The sequence below is a fragment of the Hyperoodon ampullatus genome (genome assembly GCF_949752795.1).
Source record: "Hyperoodon ampullatus genome assembly, chromosome: 17".
In the NCBI taxonomy this organism is placed as follows: Eukaryota; Metazoa; Chordata; class Mammalia; order Artiodactyla; family Ziphiidae; genus Hyperoodon; species Hyperoodon ampullatus.
The window spans coordinates 49,323,278-49,346,158 of record NC_136930.1 but is presented as its reverse complement, the minus strand read 5'-3'; the positions used below and the strand labels follow the sequence as shown (position 1 = coordinate 49,346,158).

The window sequence follows — 22,881 nt, the reverse complement described above, 5'->3', positions numbered from 1 at the left end:
CTTTTTCTATCCCCTTACTTTCAGTCTGTATGTGTCTCTAGGTCTGAAGAGGGTCTCTTGTAGACAGCATATATATGGGTCTTATTTTTGTATCCATTCAGCCACTCTGTGTCTTTTGGTGGGAGCATTTAGTCCATTTACATTTAAGGTAATTATCGATATGTATGTTCCTATTCCCATTTTCTTAATTGTTTTGGGTTCATTATTGTAGGTCTTTTCCTTCTGGTGTGTTTCTTGCCTAGAGAAGTTCCTTTAGCATTTGTTGTAAAGCTGATTTGGTGGTGCTGAACTCTCTCAGCTTTTGCTTCTCTGTAAAGGTTTTAATTTCTCCATCAAATCTGAATGAGATCCTTGCTGGGTAGAGTAATCTTGGTTGCAGGTTTTCTCCTTCATCACTTTAAATATGTCCTGCCACTCCCTTCTGGCTTGCAGAGTTTCTGCTGAGAGATCAGCTGTTATCCTGATGGGGATTCCCTTGTGTGTTATTTGTTGTTTTTGCCTTGCTGCTTTTAATATGATTTCTTTGTGTTTAATTTTTGACAGTTTGATTAATATGTGTCTTGGCGTATTTCTCCTTGGATTTATTCTGTATGGGACTCTCTGTGCCTCCTGGACTTGATTAACTATTTCCTTTCCCATATTAGGGAAGTTTTCAACTATAATCTCTTCAAATATTTTCTCAGTCCCTTTCTTTTTCTCTTCTTCTTCTGGAACCCCTATAATTCGAATGTTGGTGCGTTTAATGTTGTCCCAGAGGTCTCTGAGACTGTCCTCTGTTCTTTTCATTCTTTTTTCTTTATTTTGCTCTGCAGCAGTTATTTCCACTATTTTATCTTCCACCTCACTTATCCGTTCTTCTGCCTCCGTTATTCTGCTATTGATCCCATCTAGGGTATTTTTTATTTCATTTATTGTGTTTTTAATCGATGCTTGATTCATCTTTAGTTCTTCTAGGTCCTTGTTAACTGTTTCTTGCATTTTGTCTATTCTATTTCCAAGATTTTGGATCTTGGAAATAGAATCTTGGATCATCTTTACTATCATTATTCTGAATTCTTTTTCAGGTAGACTGCCTATTACCTCTTCATTTGTTAGGTCTGGTGTGTTTTTATCTTGCTCCTTCTCCTGCTGTGTGTTTTTCTGTCTTCTCATTTTGCTTATCTTACTGTGTTTGGGGTCTCCTTTTTGCAGGCTGCAGGTTCTTAGTTCCCGTTGTTTTTGGTGTCTGTCCCCAGTGGCTAAGGTTGGTTTAGTGGGTTGTGTAGGCTTCCTGGTGGAGGGGACTAGTGCCTGTGTTCTGGTGGATGAGGCTGGATCTTGTCTTTCTGGTGGGCAGGTCGACGTCTGGTGGTGTGTTTTCGGGTGTCTGCGGACTTTTTATGATTTTAGGCCACCTCTCTGCTAATGGGTGGCGTTGTGTTCCTGTCTTGCTAGTTGTTCGGCATAGGGTGTCCAGCACTATAGCTTGCTGGTCGTTGAGTGAAGCTGAGTGCTGGTGTTGAGATGGAGATCTCTGGAAGATTTTCTCCGTTTGATATTATGTGGAGCTGGGAGGTCTCTTGTGGACCAGTGTCCTGAAGTTGGCTCTCCCACCACAGAGGCACAGCACTGACTCCTGGCTCCTCAATTTGGGATGATTTGTTGTCTATTCATGTATTCCACAGATGCAGGGTACATCAAGTTGATTGTGGAGCTTTAATCCGCTGCTTCTGAGGCTGCTGGGAGAGATTTCCCTTTCTCTTCTTTGTTCTCACAGTTCCCGGGGCTCAGCTTTGGATTTGGCCCTGCCTCTCCGTGTATGTCCGAACCAATAGAAACTTGGTTCACGAAGTCTGAATGATAGTGTTTCTCTATTTAATGTACATTTTAGATTATAATTATAATCTTACCATAATATTTATAATTCACAGTTTGGTGATTTTCTTCTCATTTTATTATCTCCTTATTATTTGTTGGGGATGAATGATACTTTCAGGGTAGAACTATGGCTATGCTAAAGCCTCATTCTGGAAGAGATTCCACATGAAGAGATGAATAAGATGTTTAAACAAAATTACCAAAAAAAAAAAAAAAAAGGAAAATAATTTGGCCATTAAACATCTTTTTGCACAAAGTTTATTTTTGGCCAAGATCTTTATTGGGAAGCAGTTTTATGTAATGGGTAAAATACTGTATTGGGAATCAAGAGACATGAACTCTAGACTTGGATCTGTAGTTACTTTTCTGAATGACCTTGGACAAGTTACTTCACTTTTCCAAGTTTCAGGTCCTCAGAAGTAAAATGAGGATGTAAGGATGAAGTCTTTTTAATTCCAAAATCCTTTTTTTCAGTCATTAAAGTATTCCCATGCCATGTGTATATTTCAAGGACAAAACAAATCAGTGTGGATTGAAAAGAATTCTCTTGAGCCTCCCACATAAATTTAAGCCCTGCATTTTTGTAGGTATTGCAAAACTTGTTTCACTTTTTAGTGAAATGTTTTTCATTTCTCTGATCCTCTGGGCTGCATTGTCCTGGCTGGAACCAGTAGCAGATGTGTTGAAATACTAAGAGGAAATTTATTTCTTACAGCAGTTCTGGACTGATCAAGGTAGGCAAAAAAACATATAGGGAATCTCCTGGCAGTTTCTACCCTCTTGAATTTTTAGCCTAGATATCAAACCTAAGGCTTTAAGTAGTTTTATTTGTATTTTCCAATAACTTCTCCAACTTGGGAGGTGTATTACTTTTATTTAGACTACAATTTTTGTTGTGGTTATACTTCCTAAAACAGAGAAGGAATTGTTTTATTATTTGTTTGTTTGTTTGCGGTACGCAGGCCTTTCACTGCTGTGGCCTCTCCCGTTGTGGAGCACAGGCTCCGGACGCGCAGGCTCAGCGGCCATGGCTCACAGGCCTAGCCGCTCCACAGCATGTGGGATCTTCCTGGACCGGGGCACAAACCTGTGTCCCTTGCATCGGCAGGTGGACTCTCAACCACTGCGCCACCAGGGAAGCCTAGAAGGAATTGTTTTATTCAGCAAAATTTGTATTTTATACTCCTTGACTGAGATGAAATATTTACAAGGAAGAAGGCGTGGTCTTACAGAGTCACTCTGTACCTTCGTCAGGCCTTATAAAGGTCAGGAAATCTCTTGACTTTAATGCAGATTAATGTCAGTCTCTAGAGTCTTAAATTTTTCTAAGACAACAAAAACAAATGCCTTGGTGCTGCTAGGTCTAAGGATTCCCAGGATTCCAGCTCCAGAATGAGTAATGCTGGGACTCAGACAACTGCTGTCCTAGAAACTTATAGGTTGGCGGAAATCGCTAGAATCAGGTAATGCTGCTTCCAGGAAATAATTTAGGGAGATGTCCTGTGATCCCACTGCTGGGGGTCCTCCTAAATGTTGGCCACCACTGAAAAGATGAAGGCTCTATCTTCAATGAAGAAAATATTTGTTATTTTCTATTATGTGCTATCCTAAGGTAAAATATCCAGAGATATTTCAGTACAGTCATGTACGTGTGTGTTCACACATGTCTATACTCGTGTGTGATGGGGCTAGGGGAAGGGATAGATAGTAGACAGACAAACAGACAATTACAATGCCATGAACATAGTGAGTTTGGAGATAAAGACAAGTGTGGCATGAATAGGGGGGCCTAACCAATTTTAGGGGCTTGGGAAAGCCTCCAAGGGGTAACCTAAGTTGACATAAAAATGACAAATGGGAATTAGCTGAAGAAATAGTTCAAGTTGGAGATAGAAGAGTGAATAGCATATGTGAAAGCTCGTAAGTGAGACCCAGCATGTCTTGTTAGGCAAACTGCAAGTAGTAAGATGTTGTTTAAGCACAGAGTGTAAAGGGATAATGATGAAATATGATGCTAAGAGCAAAGAGGAGAGCCAGACAACTAGTCATATGTGAGAGACTTAGGACTTAGCCTCTAAGGGCAGCCCATCTGCATAGTCTTTTCTCACATCCCAATCAATTTTTTTTCACTCAGTGTTTTTATTACTCTGTTCAATAAATATGAGCAACAACAATGTGCAAGACATGTGGGTGAGACAAATCCACAAAACTCAACCCTCATCCTTCAAGAGCTTAACCTCTTTCCTGACTTGATTTTCTTTATCCTTTAAGTCTTAGCTCAGACTGTAGAGCTCTGCTTTTTAGATTGGGTAAGGAGCCCCTTCTGTGTGCTCTCCCTGTGCTCTGTGCCTACCTTTATCAAAGTCCTTATCACATGGGGTTGTAATGGGTGATTCTTTCTTATTAAACTGCCACCTCTAGGAGGGCAGGGACCTCTCCACAATGCTTGGCATATGTCTGGAAAGGAAGCACTTTCTAATAAATATATGAAAGACACATCAACAAAGATATCTTTTGTGCATTCAACAAACACAACTAATTACTATATGGCAGTTATTCATATAGATGCTAGAAATTCAGAGATCAAGTCAAATTCCTGCCCTCAGAGGTTTATGGTATAGAATGGAAGCATATGACAGTTTCCATGTAAGGTTTTTAATAAAGTGCTGTCCTTTAGTTTCTTGGATTGTCGCTTGGATGAGATTCATTTCCCTGATCTATTCAACTGCAGTCTCTTCTGTTTATTTATTAATTTTTTACCTATAAAAGTTAGGCAAAAATTTCTATATTGCATCATGCCAAGCAAATGAAATAAAATAAACACACAGCATACCTTATTCCCTAGGCCAATTAATCCTGGAAAAGGATGCTGTGTTGCTGTCACCAGTAAGTAGTTTGTGGGTTACAAGGACTAGGTACTCTGCCTGCAATTTTGATAGCTGCCACTTGCTGACAGTAAACTTTGATATTTTTAGAACTCACGGTTAAATAGGTGAGAGCTTATCAGAAAGTACGAGATTTAGTTAATTATACTTTTTGAGTAAAAAATTTTTAAATGATGAAAATGACAATATAAAATATTGACTACCCTGTAACTAATACAGTGCTTTTTCTGTCTAGATGATTTACTTCTTTTCGAGAGCCTTTACTCATTTCAACCAGAAGTAGTTATAAAACCATTTAAAATAATTATGACAAGTATCAACAAATATCAACATTAAATGCTCAACTATAAATTCTGTGCTGATAGTATCATCATAACAATCAACTTTAATATTAATTGAGCATTTACTCCGTGTCAGATATTTGCAAAGTGCTTTGATATGTCTCTTTTGGTACTAACATTACAAATGCCAGTGCTTATGCTGGTCTACTCATTCTCTTTTGAAAGAATCAAAAATGCTATTTTATTACCTGCCTCAATTAGAAGCTCAACTAAACACCTGGGTAAAGAATAATTTTAGTCTTATTCATTTTTAGGCTGCAAATGAAAAACACTTCTTTTCCCTCACATGTGCTTATGATCAATTCTAGAGAGAATTTTCCAGATCTGAAGATCAGAAGTCATTATAGAAACAACTGGAGGTCACAACATTGTTATAAAATAATTATTTTAATGAACTATGCTTTAAAAATAGCAGATGTGTTAAAGATCAAATGAATAGTTTGTACCTATTTATAATCTGATTTTTAAAGCATACCTAGTATTCTTTCTTAGCAGAATAATTACATCTGAATATTGTATGCTTCTTTAACATCACCTAACCTAGAACATATGCTGATAATTAAAGACATTAAGTCAATATTTCCTTGGCTTGTTAATAAATAATAATTATTAAATATGTAGTTGTCCAATATTCATAATTATCTTATTTCTCTCTTAACTGGATATGGTTTTGCTTTAATTTACATAACTTCACTAAAATTACTCTCTTAAAAGTTGCTACAATTCTTTTGAAATCAGAGTCTGCATTCATTCATTTATCCAGTCAACCCGCCAGCAAATTTTTATCATGTTGCTGTTATTTGCCTGGTACTACTCAATTATTTCCAAACTTGAGTGTGCATAAAGTCAACTAAGATGTTTGTCTAAAGTGTAGGTTTTTGAATCTCACATCCAGAGATTCTGATCCTGGGATAGAACCTAGGTATCTCAAGCTTACCAAGTACACCCAGGTGATGCTGATGCAGAAATAACACTTTAATGACAGTGAAAGGACACATCATCCTTGCTGGTCTTGTGGAGCTAATAGTTGAAGAGAAGGAAGAAAACATGGGAGGGATAGTTGGCTTAAAGTAAAAGTTTCAGCTGCAGTATGTTTTAGCATGCCTGTTTGGTTTTTTGTTTTGTACTGTTTTGGTTTTTGATCAAGGAATCATAGACCTTTTCAAAAATTTGCTGGAGCTACACATCTTCTCCCCAGAATAAATGAACAAGCACAAAATTTTGCTCACATTTTTGTATGATTTAGCTCCACAATAAGAACTCTTGGAATTAAGCTATAGTTGGGCACTAAAGAAAAGCGGTGAACTTGGCTAGGGTTGAGGATGGATTGGGGTACATTGGAGGAGACTGAAGGGGACCAGGAAAGGCTTCGTGGAGGAAATTCTTGGTTATTTGTGAAGTATGAGTAAGTTCTCGTGAGGCATATATGGAGGATAGTGGTAGGAGGGAAGTCTTGAGATTCCAGCCAGAAGGAGCAACGTGGACAAAGACCCAGAAGTGGGAGAGAGCCTGCCTTAGTTAGACAAAAGCAAGTATCTTGTATGTAGAGGTTCGCTGTGCTACAGAAAACGAAGGCCATATTACATGATAAGGAGTTTGGACTGTGTCTTACATTAATTGTGGAGAGAAATAAGTACACTGATGATTTTGGTCAACAGAAGAATCTGTTTATGCATGCTGGAGCCTTATTTGCAGAACTTATAGCAACACGTTGTCCAAGTACAACAAGAGAAAGTATTTCCTCTTTGCAAAAAACCTCAGACAGTGTCTCTCAATGGTTTTCAGCATTCTACTCACCCTTTCCTCTTCCTCTGTCTTCCCTTGGGGGATACTGGAAAGAAAGTTTCTTGCTGCTTTTTAAACAGAAATAAAAAGGAGAACAAATCTACCTCCCTTGAACTTGTTTACACTAAAAAAAGAAAAAAATTACCAGTTTCAATCATAAGTTTTACAAGGTCCTGACTTAATTTTTAGTAAAAAAGCAAACCCATAAACTCTCTGAGATGGCTGTCAGCCTGGTCTTTTAGGCACCAGAAGAGGTCTGGTCAGTGAGCCACTCACTCGGAACTGATTCTGTCAGCCACATGTGACGCCAAGGGAACTGAAATAAGTTTAAGGGACTGTGTGTTCTTTACAGGGGTCTTTAGTGCCATGTAATTCATTTGGCACTCATTTTTTTAATGTATCCTTAGAAAAGGGAGGAATACTAGAAGAACGTTATTTTTATTTAGAACTAAAAACAGAGAATCACTACAGTGTATATTTCTGAACTTTGAGAAGTATGGTTTCATTGTCACAGCTTTCATGAAAATCGTTTGTTTTTTTTTTAATGTATGGAGTAGAGTGTACTCTTTCAGCACTGTGCAAAAGCACTCAGAGACAACAGAGTGTGAGTTCACTATTTTGTTTTTATGGAAGAAGAATTTATCATGAATTTTGAACAAATGCAATCATCATGTCACTGAGAAAAACTGAGAACTGTATTTTACTGGGGTTTTGAAACGAGTCGCTGTAAACAATGTATCGTGTGTCAAGAGTTTGAGAATACCTGGGTGGTTGATAAACTCCTTTTCATCAAAGTTCTACATTATATTAATATTTGTAAGTCAAGGAAGGGACATTAAAATATATATTGTCAAAACTTAGATGAAAAATTTGTGTAAAATTTAAAAATGTATAATGAAAACTAATACTATATAAAACAATCGTAATAGAATCAGGGAATAAGTGAAACTGGGTTCTCTGAAGTTTCTCATTATTTGGGGCTGAGGTTTTCTGTAACTCTGGAAATGTATCTTTCTTAATCACAACACAGATTCCCATGACCCTTGCTGTCTCAGGCATTTTTCACACTTGCACATCTTCCACTAAACATGTTCAAAGATATCTATCAAATTACGTATCTACATCAGGGCTTCCGAAGCTTAAGAAGCAAATAAGGTACTCCTTCTTAAATAATGGTTAGATTAATACACTACACAAATTCTGGTGATTCCCCAATGATTCAGTTCCATTTGAGAACAAATGATGCCAATTAAGGAAGACAGTGTCATAAAGGAAGGTTTCAGGAAGTAAAGATGCGAATTAAAGGATAGGTTGGAATGGGTGATCTTTTCAGGGATTTTTCCAAGTACCAATTATGAGTAAAGAAAGGGAAAAAAAAATACACGTGCTGCATATATGGGATCTTAAAAAAACGGTACTGATGAACCTAGTGGCAGGGCAGGAATAAAGACACAGATATAGAGAACAGACTTGAGGACACAATGGGGGAAGGGGAAGCTGGGATGAAGTGAGAGAGTAACATTGACATATATACACTACCAAATGTAAAATGGATGGCTAGTGGGAAGCTGCTGCATAGCACAGGGAGATCAGCTCGGTGCTTTGTGTCCACCTAGAAGAGTGGAATAGGGAGGGTGGGAGGGAGGCTCAAGAGGGAGAGGATATGGGGATATATGTATCCTTATAGCTGATTCACTTTGTTGTACAACAGAAACCAACACAACATTGTAAAGCAATTATACTCCAATAAAGATATTTTTAAAAAAATACACGTGCTGGATTCAGCCAATAAAGCACCCTATTATATGGCAAGAAAAGCTTAGGATTCTCAAAAGATTGGAATTTTACTTTATTAAAGAATAAACATTTGAATTAAAGGATTGTTATTCAGGCATCTGGGTTCAAAATAATGTAGACCTTAAATTAGGTAGTCAGTCAGCAAAGGGACTCTGGTTTCTTGTTCTTTGTGCATAGTATTCTGCTTGCTCCATATAAAAATGAGGAAAACTTTCAAAGGAAATGGGACCTATGGATTTGAGAAAATTGGTCTTTTTCATCTTGAATTTCTCCAGCTTATTGCCTACATACATGTCTTAATTAGCTCCATGTCTATCTCACTGTTTTCATCACTCTCAATATGCTTATGTATGTCTATAAATGTCGTATTCATTTTGCTTGTTTAATTTAGACTTATTCATATAGCTCATGTTTACCATGCTTCTGTGTAGTTTATAGTTATTGGTTAGGGAAGTTTGGTTTCTTTGTTTAATTTTTTATTAATATTCATAAGTACTCTACATGTGACAGTCTTTTCAAGGCTTTTATATGTATTACTTCATTTAGTTATCACAGCAATATTAGAAAGACATTACTATTATTAGAGTCATTTTACAGATGAGGCAACTGAGGGTCAGAAAGGATAAGAGCTACACTCTAAACCCAGACAATTAAGCTCCAAACTCTTTTCTGTTATACTGTCTCTTGAGTTCTATAGGCACACGTATGCAAATACAATGACACAGTCCTACTCTTTAGAAGTTAATGTTTTATATTTTTTGTGTTTGTTGGGGGGGGGATTGGGGAGATAAAAGGAGGAAAATTTTGGTTGATGACTTTATTGTCAGTTATTTTCTTCATTCATACTTACTTTGTACCAAACCACCTATATCTTCTTTTCTTTTTTTTTTTTGCAATATGCGGGCCTCTCACTGTTGGGGCCTCTCCCGTTGCGGAGCACAGGCTCCAGACGCGCAAGCTCAGCGACCATGGCTCACGGGCCCCGCCACTCCACGGCATGTGAGATCTTCCTGCACTGGGGCATGAACCCATGTTCCCTGCATCAGCAGGCAGGCTCTCAACCACTGCGCCACCAGGGAAGCCCCACCTATGTCTTCTTGATCTTTATGTCTCTTTAAGTATCTCTCAATCTCTATCATGTCCTTAATTCTTAATTAGTCAAACTGTATGTTATTAGATCTTTTAATCTTCCTACTTACATCCTCTTTTCCTTTGAAACTTCTTTTGAACTTTCCCTTCTACTTATAGATTCATAACTATGAATGTAGATCATTGTCATACAACTCTCTTGTCATTGGCATATGTTCACTCTTTTTTTATAGTTGCACCAACTTTGCTTCATATATTTTCCTATCATTTTCTTACATACTCATTGAAAGGCTATCGCAAATAAGTACGTAATCTGTTCACCTATGAACAATGGAGTAACAGAATATATCTCCAACATACAAAAAATAGTGTGGCACATAATGACAGATTTATTTAATACAGCCTCCTCCAACAGAGATCACAGTCCTAAGATTCAGCATTGGAAAACAAGCCCTCTATCCTCTAACAAAGAAGATGGAGTCTTTGAAACAGATCTTTAAAATGAATGCCCTGTTTCTGGAGGGAATTATGCAATAGAATGGACTCATGTATAGATATGTTGGGTTGGTCAAAAGGTTTGTTCGTTTTTTTCCGTAAGATGGCTCTAGTAGCACTTAGTTGTCTTTGACTTCATTTGAAACAATTTTGTTAGATTGTATGTGACAGCTGTCATATCAGCGTGCATTTAAAAAAATACTTATCAAAACTGAATTTTTGTGTAGCCATTTTAATATTGAAGATTTAAAAAAAGCAACATTTTTGGCATATTCTTAATTATTTCAAGAAAGGTAAAAACGGGACTGAAACGCAAAAATAGATTTGTGCAATGTATGAAGAAGGTGCTGTGACTGATTGAACATGTCAAAAGTGGTTTGCAAAGTTTTGTGCTGGAGATTTCTTGCCGGACGATGCTCCACAGTTGGGGGTAGACCAGGTGAACTTAACAGCGATCAAATCGAGACATTAATTGAGAACAATCAATGTTATATCATGCCGACATCCTCAAAATATCCAAATCAAGCATTGGAAATCATTTGCACCAGCTTGGTTATGTTAATCACTTTGCTGTTTGTGTTCCACATAAGTTAAGTGAAAAAAACCTTCTTGACCATATTTCTGCATGCGATTCTCTACTTAAACATAACAAAAACCCTCCGTTTTTAAAACAAATTGTGATGGGCGATGAAAAGTGGATACTGTACAATAATGTGGAATGGAAGAGATCGTGGGGCAAGTGAAATGAACCACCACCAACCACACCAAAGGCCAGTCTTCATCCAAAGAAGGTGATGTTGTGTATATGGTGGGATTGGAAGGGAGTCCTCTATTATGAGCTCCTTCCAGAAAACCAAACAATTAATTCCAACAGGTACTGCTCCCAGTTAGACCAACTGAAAGCAGCACTCAACGAAAAACATCAGGAATTAGTCAACAGAAAACACATAATCTTCCATCAGGATAACGCAAGACCGCATATTTCTTTGATGACCAGGCAAAAACTGTTACAACTTGGCTGGGAAGTTCTGAATCCTCCGCCATATTCACCAGACATTGCACCTTCGGATTTCCATTTTTTTCGGTCTTTAAAAAATTCTCTTAAGGGAAAAAATTTCAATTCCCTGAAAGGCTGTAAGAGGCACTTAGAACAGTTCTTTGCTCAAAAAAGATAAAAAGATTTGGGAAGATGGAATTATGAAGTTGCCTGAAAACTGGCAGAAGGTAGTGGAACAAAAGGGTGAATACGTTGTTCAATAAAGTTCTTGGTGAAAATGAAAAATGAGTCTTTTGTTTTTACTTAAAAACTGAAGTCACTTTTGGGCCAATCCAATAGATCCCTTTGTCAAACTTGATGGTCTCATTTCTCATATTTGCTTTAATAGATCATTCCATGAGCTATTTCTTCAAATGTCTGGTGGCAACCACAGACTCATTCCATCCTTATTAAAAGTGTCCCACTGTATGATTTGAGCAGACCATTAGGTCATTAATACTGGACAAATTTCAAATCAGGAAAAAAATGCCCATTGGACTTGAATTGTAAAACATAATTGTATTATTGGAGTTAAAATGTTACTACATGTAAAGAATCTCTTGAGATGAGTAAAACTTAAATTCTAAACAATTTGAGCTCTTAGTTCATAACTGACTCAATAAATATTTATTTAATGCCTGTCATGTATATTACACATGGAGTTTACAAAGATAGGTAAGAGATGAAGACTTCTCATCAAATGCTTATAGTCTGATGAGGAAGAAGAGGCACATTTATAAAGAGAAATACTACGATAGGCAAAATGAGATATGCCACAAGAGAAGCAATTTATCTGTGCAATGAAAATTTATAGAAGAAAGAAGAGAAAAGGCTTCCCACATAATATTTTGTCTTGAAAGATCGTTGATTTTGGACTTGGGAGAAAGGGATCAGTTCAGTAAAGTTCTGGTCATTTATAAGCCCAGGATACACTTGCACAGTCCTGAATTAAAGAGAATAAAATGTTTATCTTGAAGATGTTATTTTGAAAACAATTAGAAAACATTGTTTAACTAGAGATAATTTTACTGTATTAGGAAAGGCTAATATAGAGTTCGTCTTCCCTTGTGCTAAGATAAAATTTATATTCTCGCCTTTATCGCAAGGCTTCCAGCCTTAGTAATTCCCACTGTAGAACTCTATACTTAACAAAAAGGACATTTTATGAAAGCAAATAATTTCCAGCTTCAAATGCTAATAGGAAAAAAGGAATAAAAATCTATCTTAGGGCTTCCCTGGTGGCGCAGTGGTTGAGAGTCCGCCTGCCAATGCAGGGGATATGGGTTCGTGCCCAGGTTCGGGAGGATCCCACATGCCGCGAAGCGGCTGGGCCCGTGAGCCATGGCCACTGAGCCTGCGCGTCCGGAGCCTGTGCTCCGCAACGGGAGAGGCCACAGCAGTGAGAGGCCCGCGTACCGCAAAGAAAAAAAAAAAAAAAAAAAAAAAATCTATCTTAAATGCTTAGTATCTAAATAAGTTCACTGTCTGCCTTTTCACTTGACGTTCCCAACACATTCAAATGACTCATGAATCTCCTTTATTTCTTATCTTTTTTGATCTTAGATAACCTCAATTTAATTGTGCTGTGAATTTCACAGCCCTTTTATTGGAAATATCCTCCTCATCCCTCCCCTAAAGTCCATGTCTTCCACAGCCTCCCAAACTAATCTTTTCCACTAAACGTTTTGAGCAGTTTAGCATCTCCTGAATTTTTCCCTTGCCCTTTTTCCTACAATACTAATTATTTGTATACCTCCCTATGACCTCTTCATAACAGCAACCAAATGCCTTATCTTGCTAGAAGTCTACAGTAAGGTAAACACTGTTTTCTCTCTATATAGATCGACAAGAGAAATATTATCTTTACGTTCAGCAAAAGATGTCACCTATATCATTTAAACTCAGTACTAAAAGACATGCTGTGATATCACTCTTTGCTGGTGCCCAGTCCTTTTAGTAGGGTGGGGGCAGGGCAGGGAGGGTGGTTACAGCAGAGACAGCCCTGGAGCAGCAACCAGAAGACATAACAGTGTTGGGAAACTCCGTCAGACTGAGTCATTGCTACCAGGCTCTGAAAGAGAATCATGGGGGTTATTTTGCATTTTCTTCAAGTGATTGTGAAAAAGACAAACTAGTTCCATATGGTGGCAGGGAGAGAGCTCAGAGCCAAAATAAAAATCTGCTCAGCTTGTCAGTATGTGAGACCTTAAAGTTCAGATATCTAAGAGTCTGTCTACTGTTTAAAAGAGCTGAGGCCAAACTTCAATTTGTCAAACATACAACTCCCACTGCCTTGGATAATGAAAGAGACTCCCCCCGCCCCCACCCCGCACACAGTGGAGATGTAAAAATGTGAGAAGTATAGCAATCTCTTAAGTAGACAAAATTAGTGAGAAACTAGATGCCTGGGATTGGGCTGCCTATTTTAAAGAAAATAAAGTTATAGAATCACTTACATGTTACAGAGGTATATTTTGAAACCTACTCTTCCATAATGGAGTGCACTGTTGTCCTACATTCATTAAGACATATGATTTAGTCTTTCTAGTTACTGAAGTTTCTGTAAGTGAAAGAAAAGGAGTAACTATATTTTCATCAAGAATGACTAGAAAATCATGACCAGTTTCAGTATGCATGAGTTTCATTTTCCCTTCAGATGCTAATTGAAAAAATAAAAATGTTGACATTCTTTAAAGTCACTGACCAATTGGTACTCATAATTATTTTCCCCCCTTAATTAGGAAAAATGGCTTGAAAAGGATAAATGCCATGATTCTATTTTGTGGCTGCCTTTTTGGTCACAGTTAATGGTATTTTTTGGAGTTTCTGTGCTGTTCTTATTTTGGGGTTGGTTGTTGTTGTTGTTTTGGCATCCTTCATGTTTTTGTTCCTAAGCCAGATACTTTGCTCTGGAATAACACTTGGTTTTTATCTCCCAACACATCATCCGCCCTGTAAGCCATATCTGCACCAGCTGAACATAAGAAATAAATGTCCAAGATTCTCATGGTGTTATTTTGGGGGAAGCATTCTCTCCACACTTTAAGTCCTTTTCACCATAGTCATGTGCAAAGCTGACTTTGCCCCTTATGTGTATTGACTTTTCTTTTGTAAAGTGATGTTCCATTATCAGAATAGAGAAAGTCATGGATAGTTAATTATACATATTTTAGAAATTAACCTGAACCATTAATAAAAAGAACCACATATTCTGTTTGAGCCTCAATTCAAAAAGTTTTCTTATCTAATTCGAAAAAATACTTGGCATTAGTGAATGGCCAGCTCTTAGTCTGTCCCTATCAGATAACCAGCTACAGTTGTTGGCTTTGGATCAATCATTGCTATTCTGTGCTAGGTAAGAAAGAATGAGCCCCTTAACTGTGCAGAGGACCTATCCTTGACTATACTGTTACTACCAGAATCCTTGTGGGGTTCCACAGAAGCATAATTGGGCTTATCTGTAAATTGCTTAAACTAGTGTTGAGAAAAATATTTTTAAGAAATGCCATCTCTGTTTCCCAGTGGAAGAGAACAACTCTTATTCAGTCTTGTATGGTGAAAAAATCCACTGTTCCTCAAAATACTGGTCTCCTCTACTTTTTTTTTACTGAGATATAATTGACAGATAACATTATATTAGTTTCAGGTGTACAGCATAATGATTTAATATATGCATATATGTATATATTGCAAAATAATCACCACAATAAGTCTAGTTAGCATCCATCACCACACATAGTTAAATTTTTTTTCCTTGAGGTGAAACTTTTCAAATCTATTCTCCTAGCAACTTACCAATATACAACACAGTATTATTAACTATAATCACCATGTTGTACATTGCATTCCCAGGATTTATTTATTTTGTAACCGGAAGTTTGTACCTTTTGACCACCTACACCCATTTTGCCCACCCTTCACTTCTACTTTTATATCATTGCAACCAATATGTTCTGGTATTTACATTGCACTATCTTGGGACTGTTCTATGCTTCTGCTTCTTGTTTTCAAGATCCCTACTCTGGGCAGGCCCTTAAGGAAATATTTTACACCTTATTTGTCCTTTATTTTTTTTTCAAAATAATTTTAGCTGAAGAATTTACCATAAGCATGTTTTCATTTTGAATTTGTTCTCTGATATCAGTTGGGTATGCACACAATATAAATAAGTTATTCAATAAAACATAAGAACTAATAAGAAAACATAAGTTTTCTTCATTTATTCTACCTGCATAATATATCAGACATTTTCATATACTGGAGTCTCTAAGAAAATGAGAACAAAAACAGAACTGGAAAGATCAAGAAGAGTGTATGTGTCTGTGTAGTTTTTAATTATTTCAGTTGGTTGACAAGGAAATGGGATGTTGAATAGCTAAATGAGATGCAAAAACTATCCTTCTGAAAATGTGGCCCACGTATATTTTGGTTATTAGGGTTATTGATATTTGGGTCTGATTTTACTTGCTACCTTCAGCCTACTGAAAATTGATTATACCCGTCATTAGTTCACATCCATAATTTCTTTATTCAGTGAATGTTGAGCCTTTCCTCAGTATCAGACGCTGTTTGTTCTAGATTCTGGTGATTCAGAGTTGAGTAAGACACAGCTTATGCCTCAAGGAGCTCACAGTTGATTATGAGAGAAGACAAGTAAAAAGACAACTAAAATAAAGCACAATAAGTTTCATCATAAAGGTATCCATCTGATGTTCTTTGAGATCATACTTGAAATGAATCTTAAAGGATGAGTAGGAATTCAGCAGTTAGAAAGGCCTTCCAGGGAAGGGCCTTCCAGGGAAAGGGGACAGAGAAATGAGAATGTGATGCTTTAAGAGAACAAGTGTTTGGTAAGCCTGGATCATTATGTATGTGTGCAGGAAGTAAGAGATGGGAGGTGTGGGGTTGGCGTGGGAGGAAGTAGACAAGGGCTATCTTCAGAGTCCTCATAAACCACAATAAGGAACTTGGACTGTATCTTTCATGTGCTGGGAGAACAACTGAGGGCTTTTAACCAGAGCAGAGGAATGACGATGAGAGGCATGTTTTGAATGAGCCACATGGAGAATGGATTTTAGGGGGAAGTGGAAGGAGCTAGGCTCAAGACATTGAGACCAGTTGTAAGACTTTTTTAATAATACAGAGAAGAGCTGCCAGGACACAGAGAAGAGCTGCCAGGACTAGACGACTGACCTTCAAGTCTTGATTAAGTGGATCTGGAAAAATGTCTCCCTTTACTCACAGACCCTAACACACATCGTTGATGAGTTCTGTACTGGTGAAGGTCAGGACAAAACATTGTAGATGTTTATTCTACAATTTATTCTAACCCTAACGTACATACTTGCATACATATTTAGAGATATGTAAAGGCACCCTTAAACTTGTGACAATTGATGGTATAGTCATACAATAGCTGCCAAATTATGTTGGAGAAGAATATGTAATGACATGAAAACATAGTCATAAAATCATATATGAAAAACATTGTTAAAAAGCATGTGAAGTATGATTCCATTTTCATTTGTGTTTATACATGAGAAAAAACTGTTTTAAAGGGTACAAAATTGACATAAGTGATTACTTCTAGAGTGGTAAATGAGATGGGCCTGTGGGCAGAAACTTTACTGGCACTGTTCAAAATGTTTATAGAATATGATCAGATATTACATGTATACTTAAGTATAAATAATATTTTCTATTTGAAGAGGAAAAAGAACAAGGAAAAGACTAAGTGTATATAAACCATAATGTCAAGAGTAGTTATATTTGGAGATGAGATTTGGGTTACTTTTTATTTTCTTTTTGCTTTTCTCTACTTCCTAAATTTATAATTGTGCATTCCTTTTGCCTTGGTAACACAAAGAAACCATTGTAAATTATGAAGCTTGAATTATAACCCTCATATAAAAGTATAAACTATATTCAGCACATAGCAGTCACTCAGTTAATATCAACTCAACATTTGTGCTAAATTACCTGCAAAAGACAGTGTAGAAAATCACTGTGTCCTGGAAGGTCTATCCCCATTAGTGAGCTTAAAGCTACTGCAGGGAAAGTGGTATTGACTTACCTTAAGTCAGTAAGAAGGAAGGTCATCACAGTTTATAGAGAATCCAAGAATCAGGTTGGAATTAGCATCCCTCATGCACAAGTGCCTGTGGGCTAAACTTACCCACTCCCAGTGGAGAGAGAGATTTCAGGCCAGCAGAGTCATAGCTACTTAATTTTGAAATCATTCATCTTCCCCCAGACTCTGATTCTGTGTTCACCAAGCAAGCAACTTTCAGATTATAATTTGGCTATGTGAAACTCCCTCTAAGGAGACCGTGAGACTGGGCCCTTTATTTTGACTGTAAATGGAGACCTGACATAAGTCCCCCTTAGTTTTGCAAGTGTATGTCTGTCTCTGAGAGGCTGAGAAAGTTATCAAATTAAAACTGCAGACCAGATCTAGAAGGTGGTGAATTCACCCAGGTAACATGTCCTAGGACTCCCTTTGGTAACCTCTCACCTTACTTTGCCCTGGTGAAACCCACCTCCACATGGGCTGCCTACAACGTAAAATGTGAATTCCCAGTTAGAAATTCTACAGTTTTGCATCACCAGTGACTTTTAGCCTGACTCTCAGAGTTTTAAAATATAAGCTTGTATTTGATAGTTCATTAGAAGCTTCCTTCAGCCTTCTGTTAACTACAAGTTCTATTAATTATTGAAACCAATAAAACTTGAGTAGGGTTTAATTGTATATTTTGCTCTGGCTAAAAAATCTCTGCAGAATATGTGTGAAATATTTTGGCACAATTATACAACAGCACTGTTATTTGCTAAAAACATTATCAACCTCACAAAATAATAATGGGACATATACATATACTTAGGTGCAAACACAAGTCAAATATATACATATGGAAAATATATATATATATATCTCTTCAAATAGTAATTGATCTTTATTATTTCTGTTTAATAGTAATGTAGAATTTTGTTCAGAGCTGGCCTAGGTCCTAGTAGTGTCTCACTCATACAGAGATTTAATCACCCATTGTCTATACGATGGATAGGATTCATAAATGAGACTCAGGCACAGAAGTGGTAACACACATGGATTTGAAGGGAATATTGCTAGATAATTTTGATGGATGAGAACCGAAGAGTTTTAGGTGGAGTTAGAGAGAGGGGTAGGTCTCAGTCAGAGAAGGCTGAATATCAAACTGAGGCTACTGACAATCTAAGTTTAGCTATTCTGATCCCTGATGAGCCAGTGAAGGACCTGAGCAAGTTTGCATTTGTTCAGAGTGCCCAGATGGATATGAAAGCAGCATATGGGATCCATAGGGAATGAGCAGACGTTAGGGAACTACATTAGGCAACTATTGTGATTTGTTCACTAGTTTCTGAATTCTAGACCAATATTCTTCAAAATGTTCTCCTTGGATAGTCTGCAAGGAGTAATCTGAGGTGCTAGTTGAAAATACAAATTCCTCAGCCTAGTGAATAGGTCTTTTTCACAAATGACCAGATGATTTGATATATGGGCAACTGTTAGAGAGTCCCTGATCTAGGTTAATGTAAATTTTATATAAGAAATGTTTCTAGAGAGTTAAAGCAGGGACTTTGAAGAATGCCATATTTGAGGTTAAACAGTTGGGGTTTTGAACTTAGTTTTAGGAATACCACCAGAATGTAGGTCCCTCGAGAGCATGGCTTTCTGTCTGTTTTGTTTGCTGATATATCTTAAGTGCTTAGAACAATTTCTGGTATATAGTATGTGCTCAAGAAATATTTGTTCACTGAATACATAATGACTAATAAGAGCTTGGATTTTAAAGTCAACCATAGTGAAATTCCAGCTTATTTAGCCTCTCTGAGCCTTGGTATGCAAAATTTTGATATTGATACCTGAATCACAGATTTAATATAAAAATTAAATTAAATAACAGCCGGAAAGCACTTAGCAGAATGCTTGGCACAGAGTAAGTCCTCCTTTAGCACATCATCAATATTCAATATTAGCACAGTGATATATGCTATAGTGACACTCTACAGGGCATTTTTTGTTTAGAGATAAATACTTATAGTAATAAAATAAACCCGTTTTCCTTTTGTGGATCCTACATTATCAGAAAACCATATGAGTTTAAGTATGCATAGTAAAATAAACATCAAGCACACAAGCCACAGAGAATTTTACCTATATGTAATTTGGAGTCCTTCCTTCTCTTCCCTACCAACCCCTTCTCTCTCTTTCTTTCTGTTCAGGGAGCTTTGGTCTTATACCAGTTTGTTGGAAGGGCTGAATTCAGAGAAGGGAGAAACTGATGAACAAGGCAAACATTCAGCAAACCAGTCTTCTGGGTTCTGTTACTCTGTTGAATGGCTTATCTTTCTTTTCTTTTTTAACTTCAGGTTGTATTTAAAGGGTCACACTGGGACAGCAGGAAAACAGAGCAGCCTGATCTTACACGGTGCTGATTTCAGCACTAAAGATGCTGATAATGACAACTGCATGTGCAAATGTGCCCTCATGCTAACAGGAGGTAAGTCCTACGGGGCCTTTCTCTGAGTTATGTCTCATTGGTTTAAGGCTTGAGGTTTCTTATCTATGAGAAAAGACTATGATCTTCTGGTCAGGAAACTTAAGAGCAAGTCCCTAGAGATCATTTTGTTCTGCCCACTAATTTACCATATGTTCTTGTGCAAGACATTGCTAGCATATTTAGAAGTTTGCCTCCTCCCCCAGCATTTATGATGGGGGTGTGCTAAGCTTGGTTCTGAATAAATTCTTGAACCTCTTAAAGTCCTAGTTGTTCTACCTTCTAAATACTCATAATGATACCCATAGTGGAATGAACAGCAATTTGAGAATTCAGCATACAGAAAGAACCAAAAGCCAAAATTTCTTACAAAATGCTTTACAACTGTGTAATAGAGTTCATTGACCATTCTGTTGAAATGGTAAGAAAAATAAAGAGGTGTAGCTGGATATAAAGTTATACAATTCAGAGTAGCTATACCAGGGCTTTACATTATAAGGTATTGACCTCTGCAAGACGTTTGAGCTGGTATAGGGGATACCAGATACCATTAAATAATATTGTATCACTGAGTAAGAAAGTTAATCCTTTTGCACTTTTTAAATACTTTTCTAGGCTTCTGATTGTGTCAAAGAGGAATTCTCAGTTTAGTACTAGTTCATCTATAATACTTCTTTAGCACTTAATAATTACCTTTCTTAGCAAAGAAAGAACAAACTCTTCAGCCTCAGCTGAAGGGCCTTGGTTAGGCAATGGCACCTACCTAGAATTAAATAAAATGATTTTGTTTTGATTTTATTGAGTGTTATGTCTACTTTTATTATAGTAAGTGGTACTGATTTCCTCTTTAAAGGAATGATATAAACTTCATTTTAAAAAGGATTCACAAACATTTGATATTTAACAAATTGATTTAAAGAAAAATATTTATTAAATATTAATAAAAGTTGTAAATGGGCATGGCAAAAACTGTGAATAATTTGATAAATAACTGATTGAAGTTGAAGAAACACTGAACTAAAACCTGATGGCAAATGATGTAGCTCAAAAATGTTACAGGCAAGGGCTTCCCTGGTGGCGCAGTGGTTGGGAGTCCGCCTGCCGATGCAGGGGATGTGGGTTCGTGCCCCGGTCCGGGAGGGTCCCGCATGCCGTGGAGCGGCTGGGCCCGTGGGCCATGGCTGCTGAGCCTGCGCGTCCAGAGCCTGTGCTCTGCGACGGGAGAGGCCACAGCAGTGAGAGGCCCGCGTACCGCAAAAAAAAAAAAAAGTTACAGGCAAAAGAGTTGGCATCAAATAAAATTGTAAAGGAAACTTTTTTTCCAGTGTTTGTCTTCTTACAGTTTTAGTGTTGTTTCCCTCTCTTAATGGAATAGTAATCATTCCCACCTTCAACTGTTCTAATTCTCTCTCTGTGTTACCCTACAACAAAACATGTTTTCATGCTAATAAGGAAAAAACTCTTTAAATCTAAAATTTTACTTCTCCAAATATGATATTACTATCATTATTATTACATATTATTACCTGTTACTGAATATGTTATACTATCTTCCTTGAATTCCAAACCAACTCTGTGAGATAAGGAGAAAAACTCAAATCTCCATTTTGTACACAAGGAAAACAAAATTAAGTAGATGTTCACCATTTTATCCTTAACATCTAGCTCAGTAGATTGTGGCACATAGGAACTCAATAAAATATGTGGTGCATGAGTGAATGAATAACCATCTTGGAACCCTTGAAGTCACTTTCAAATTTTGAAACCAATGAAATGAATCATAAGGTTGACATTTTTCTTATCAATTAACAGAGCGTGGAAGAGTATAGAGGGAAAGTTTTGGAGAAATCTTTCCACCTTCATCCCCATTCCCAGTCCCTCCATTACTACCACTACCAAATCACATGCCATATTGATTCCCATCCACTCCACTTATAGTGACATCTTTTCAACGTGAAACCAGCCCTAGTATCACCAGAGCCAGCCTGTTATGATTCTGCCTCTGTCATATCCTTCTCCTTAAGCTTTAAACATGCCTTTTTGGCATCACATTCAACCTCATCCAACAGTTTAAAAATCTTCTATATGCAATTGTATGGCCCCCTCCCCCCAAACAGTTGTTAAAACTTAGCATATTTTTTTACATGGTACCCACAGGTTAGGTTTTGAACTTTTTTCCTGAAAGAAAATATTTCTTTTCATTACCTCCATGATCCCATAAATGAAACTGTCAGCAACTTTATATAAAGACAGAAGGACTTTGATTGTCCAGTTTTCTGTCTATTTTAATATAGAAGTACACTTCATTTTCTCCATGTCTGTTTTTACAGATAATTTTTCTTACCAAATAAATACAACACATGAAAGACCAACAGTAAAATCTTTCAAATGTTTACTTAGAATAGTGTTCCAATCTGCTCATATTCCTGTCATAATAATGAAAATATAGAGCAAAGCAAAGTGGAAACTGCATCTCTTGGTTGTTGATGAGAAAACTTCATTGCTCAGGTTTGTGATTTTATTTCTGCTTCAGATGATTGAACTTTGTCATGTTCTTTCATCCATAATCATTCTTGGACCTGCTTCTTAGCCACCAATAAACACATATGTTGGGGAGAAAAAATTTCCACTTATTGCTTGGGCTGGAATAGTCTAAGTAAATGTGTTTTTGTAATAAATGCCATTACCCTATCAAATATCCTTTTGAAAGAATCCAGGTCTTGCAAATCTATTCACTCTGCAAAGCTAATACATGGAATTTAGATAGCTAAGAACTGGAGAACATAAGGATGAATGTCAATGATAGTCCAGGTAACTTGAGTATTATCTGGAATTTATGTCCTACTTAGCTACTCCCCCACCACCACTATTTATTCTGTCATAGTTCCCCTTAGAACCATTTTCTCTGATTATTTTTCCTCTCTTTTTTTTTAAAATAGTCTCTTTTAAGCAGAGAGATTTCATGCTCCTTGAAACTAATAATTCTTAGTTCTCTGTCATCATCAATTAAAGCTTTGTTTTATCTTGTTTATTTATATATTTTCCATTATTTCTTCTAA

At 37.0% G+C, this 22,881-nt stretch overlaps 1 protein-coding gene across 1 annotated transcript in view; it reads left to right on the top strand.

Moving 5' to 3' along the window:
• Positions 1-22,881, top strand: part of ANGPT1 (angiopoietin 1) — a gene marked incomplete at both ends in the record, with an annotated part of 250,965 nt that overhangs the window by 219,159 nt on the left and 8,925 nt on the right. Inside the window, 1 exon segment of the mRNA XM_079722584.1 lies at positions 19,695-19,825. Within this exon segment, the coding sequence (XP_079578710.1) occupies positions 19,695-19,825 (131 nt within the window).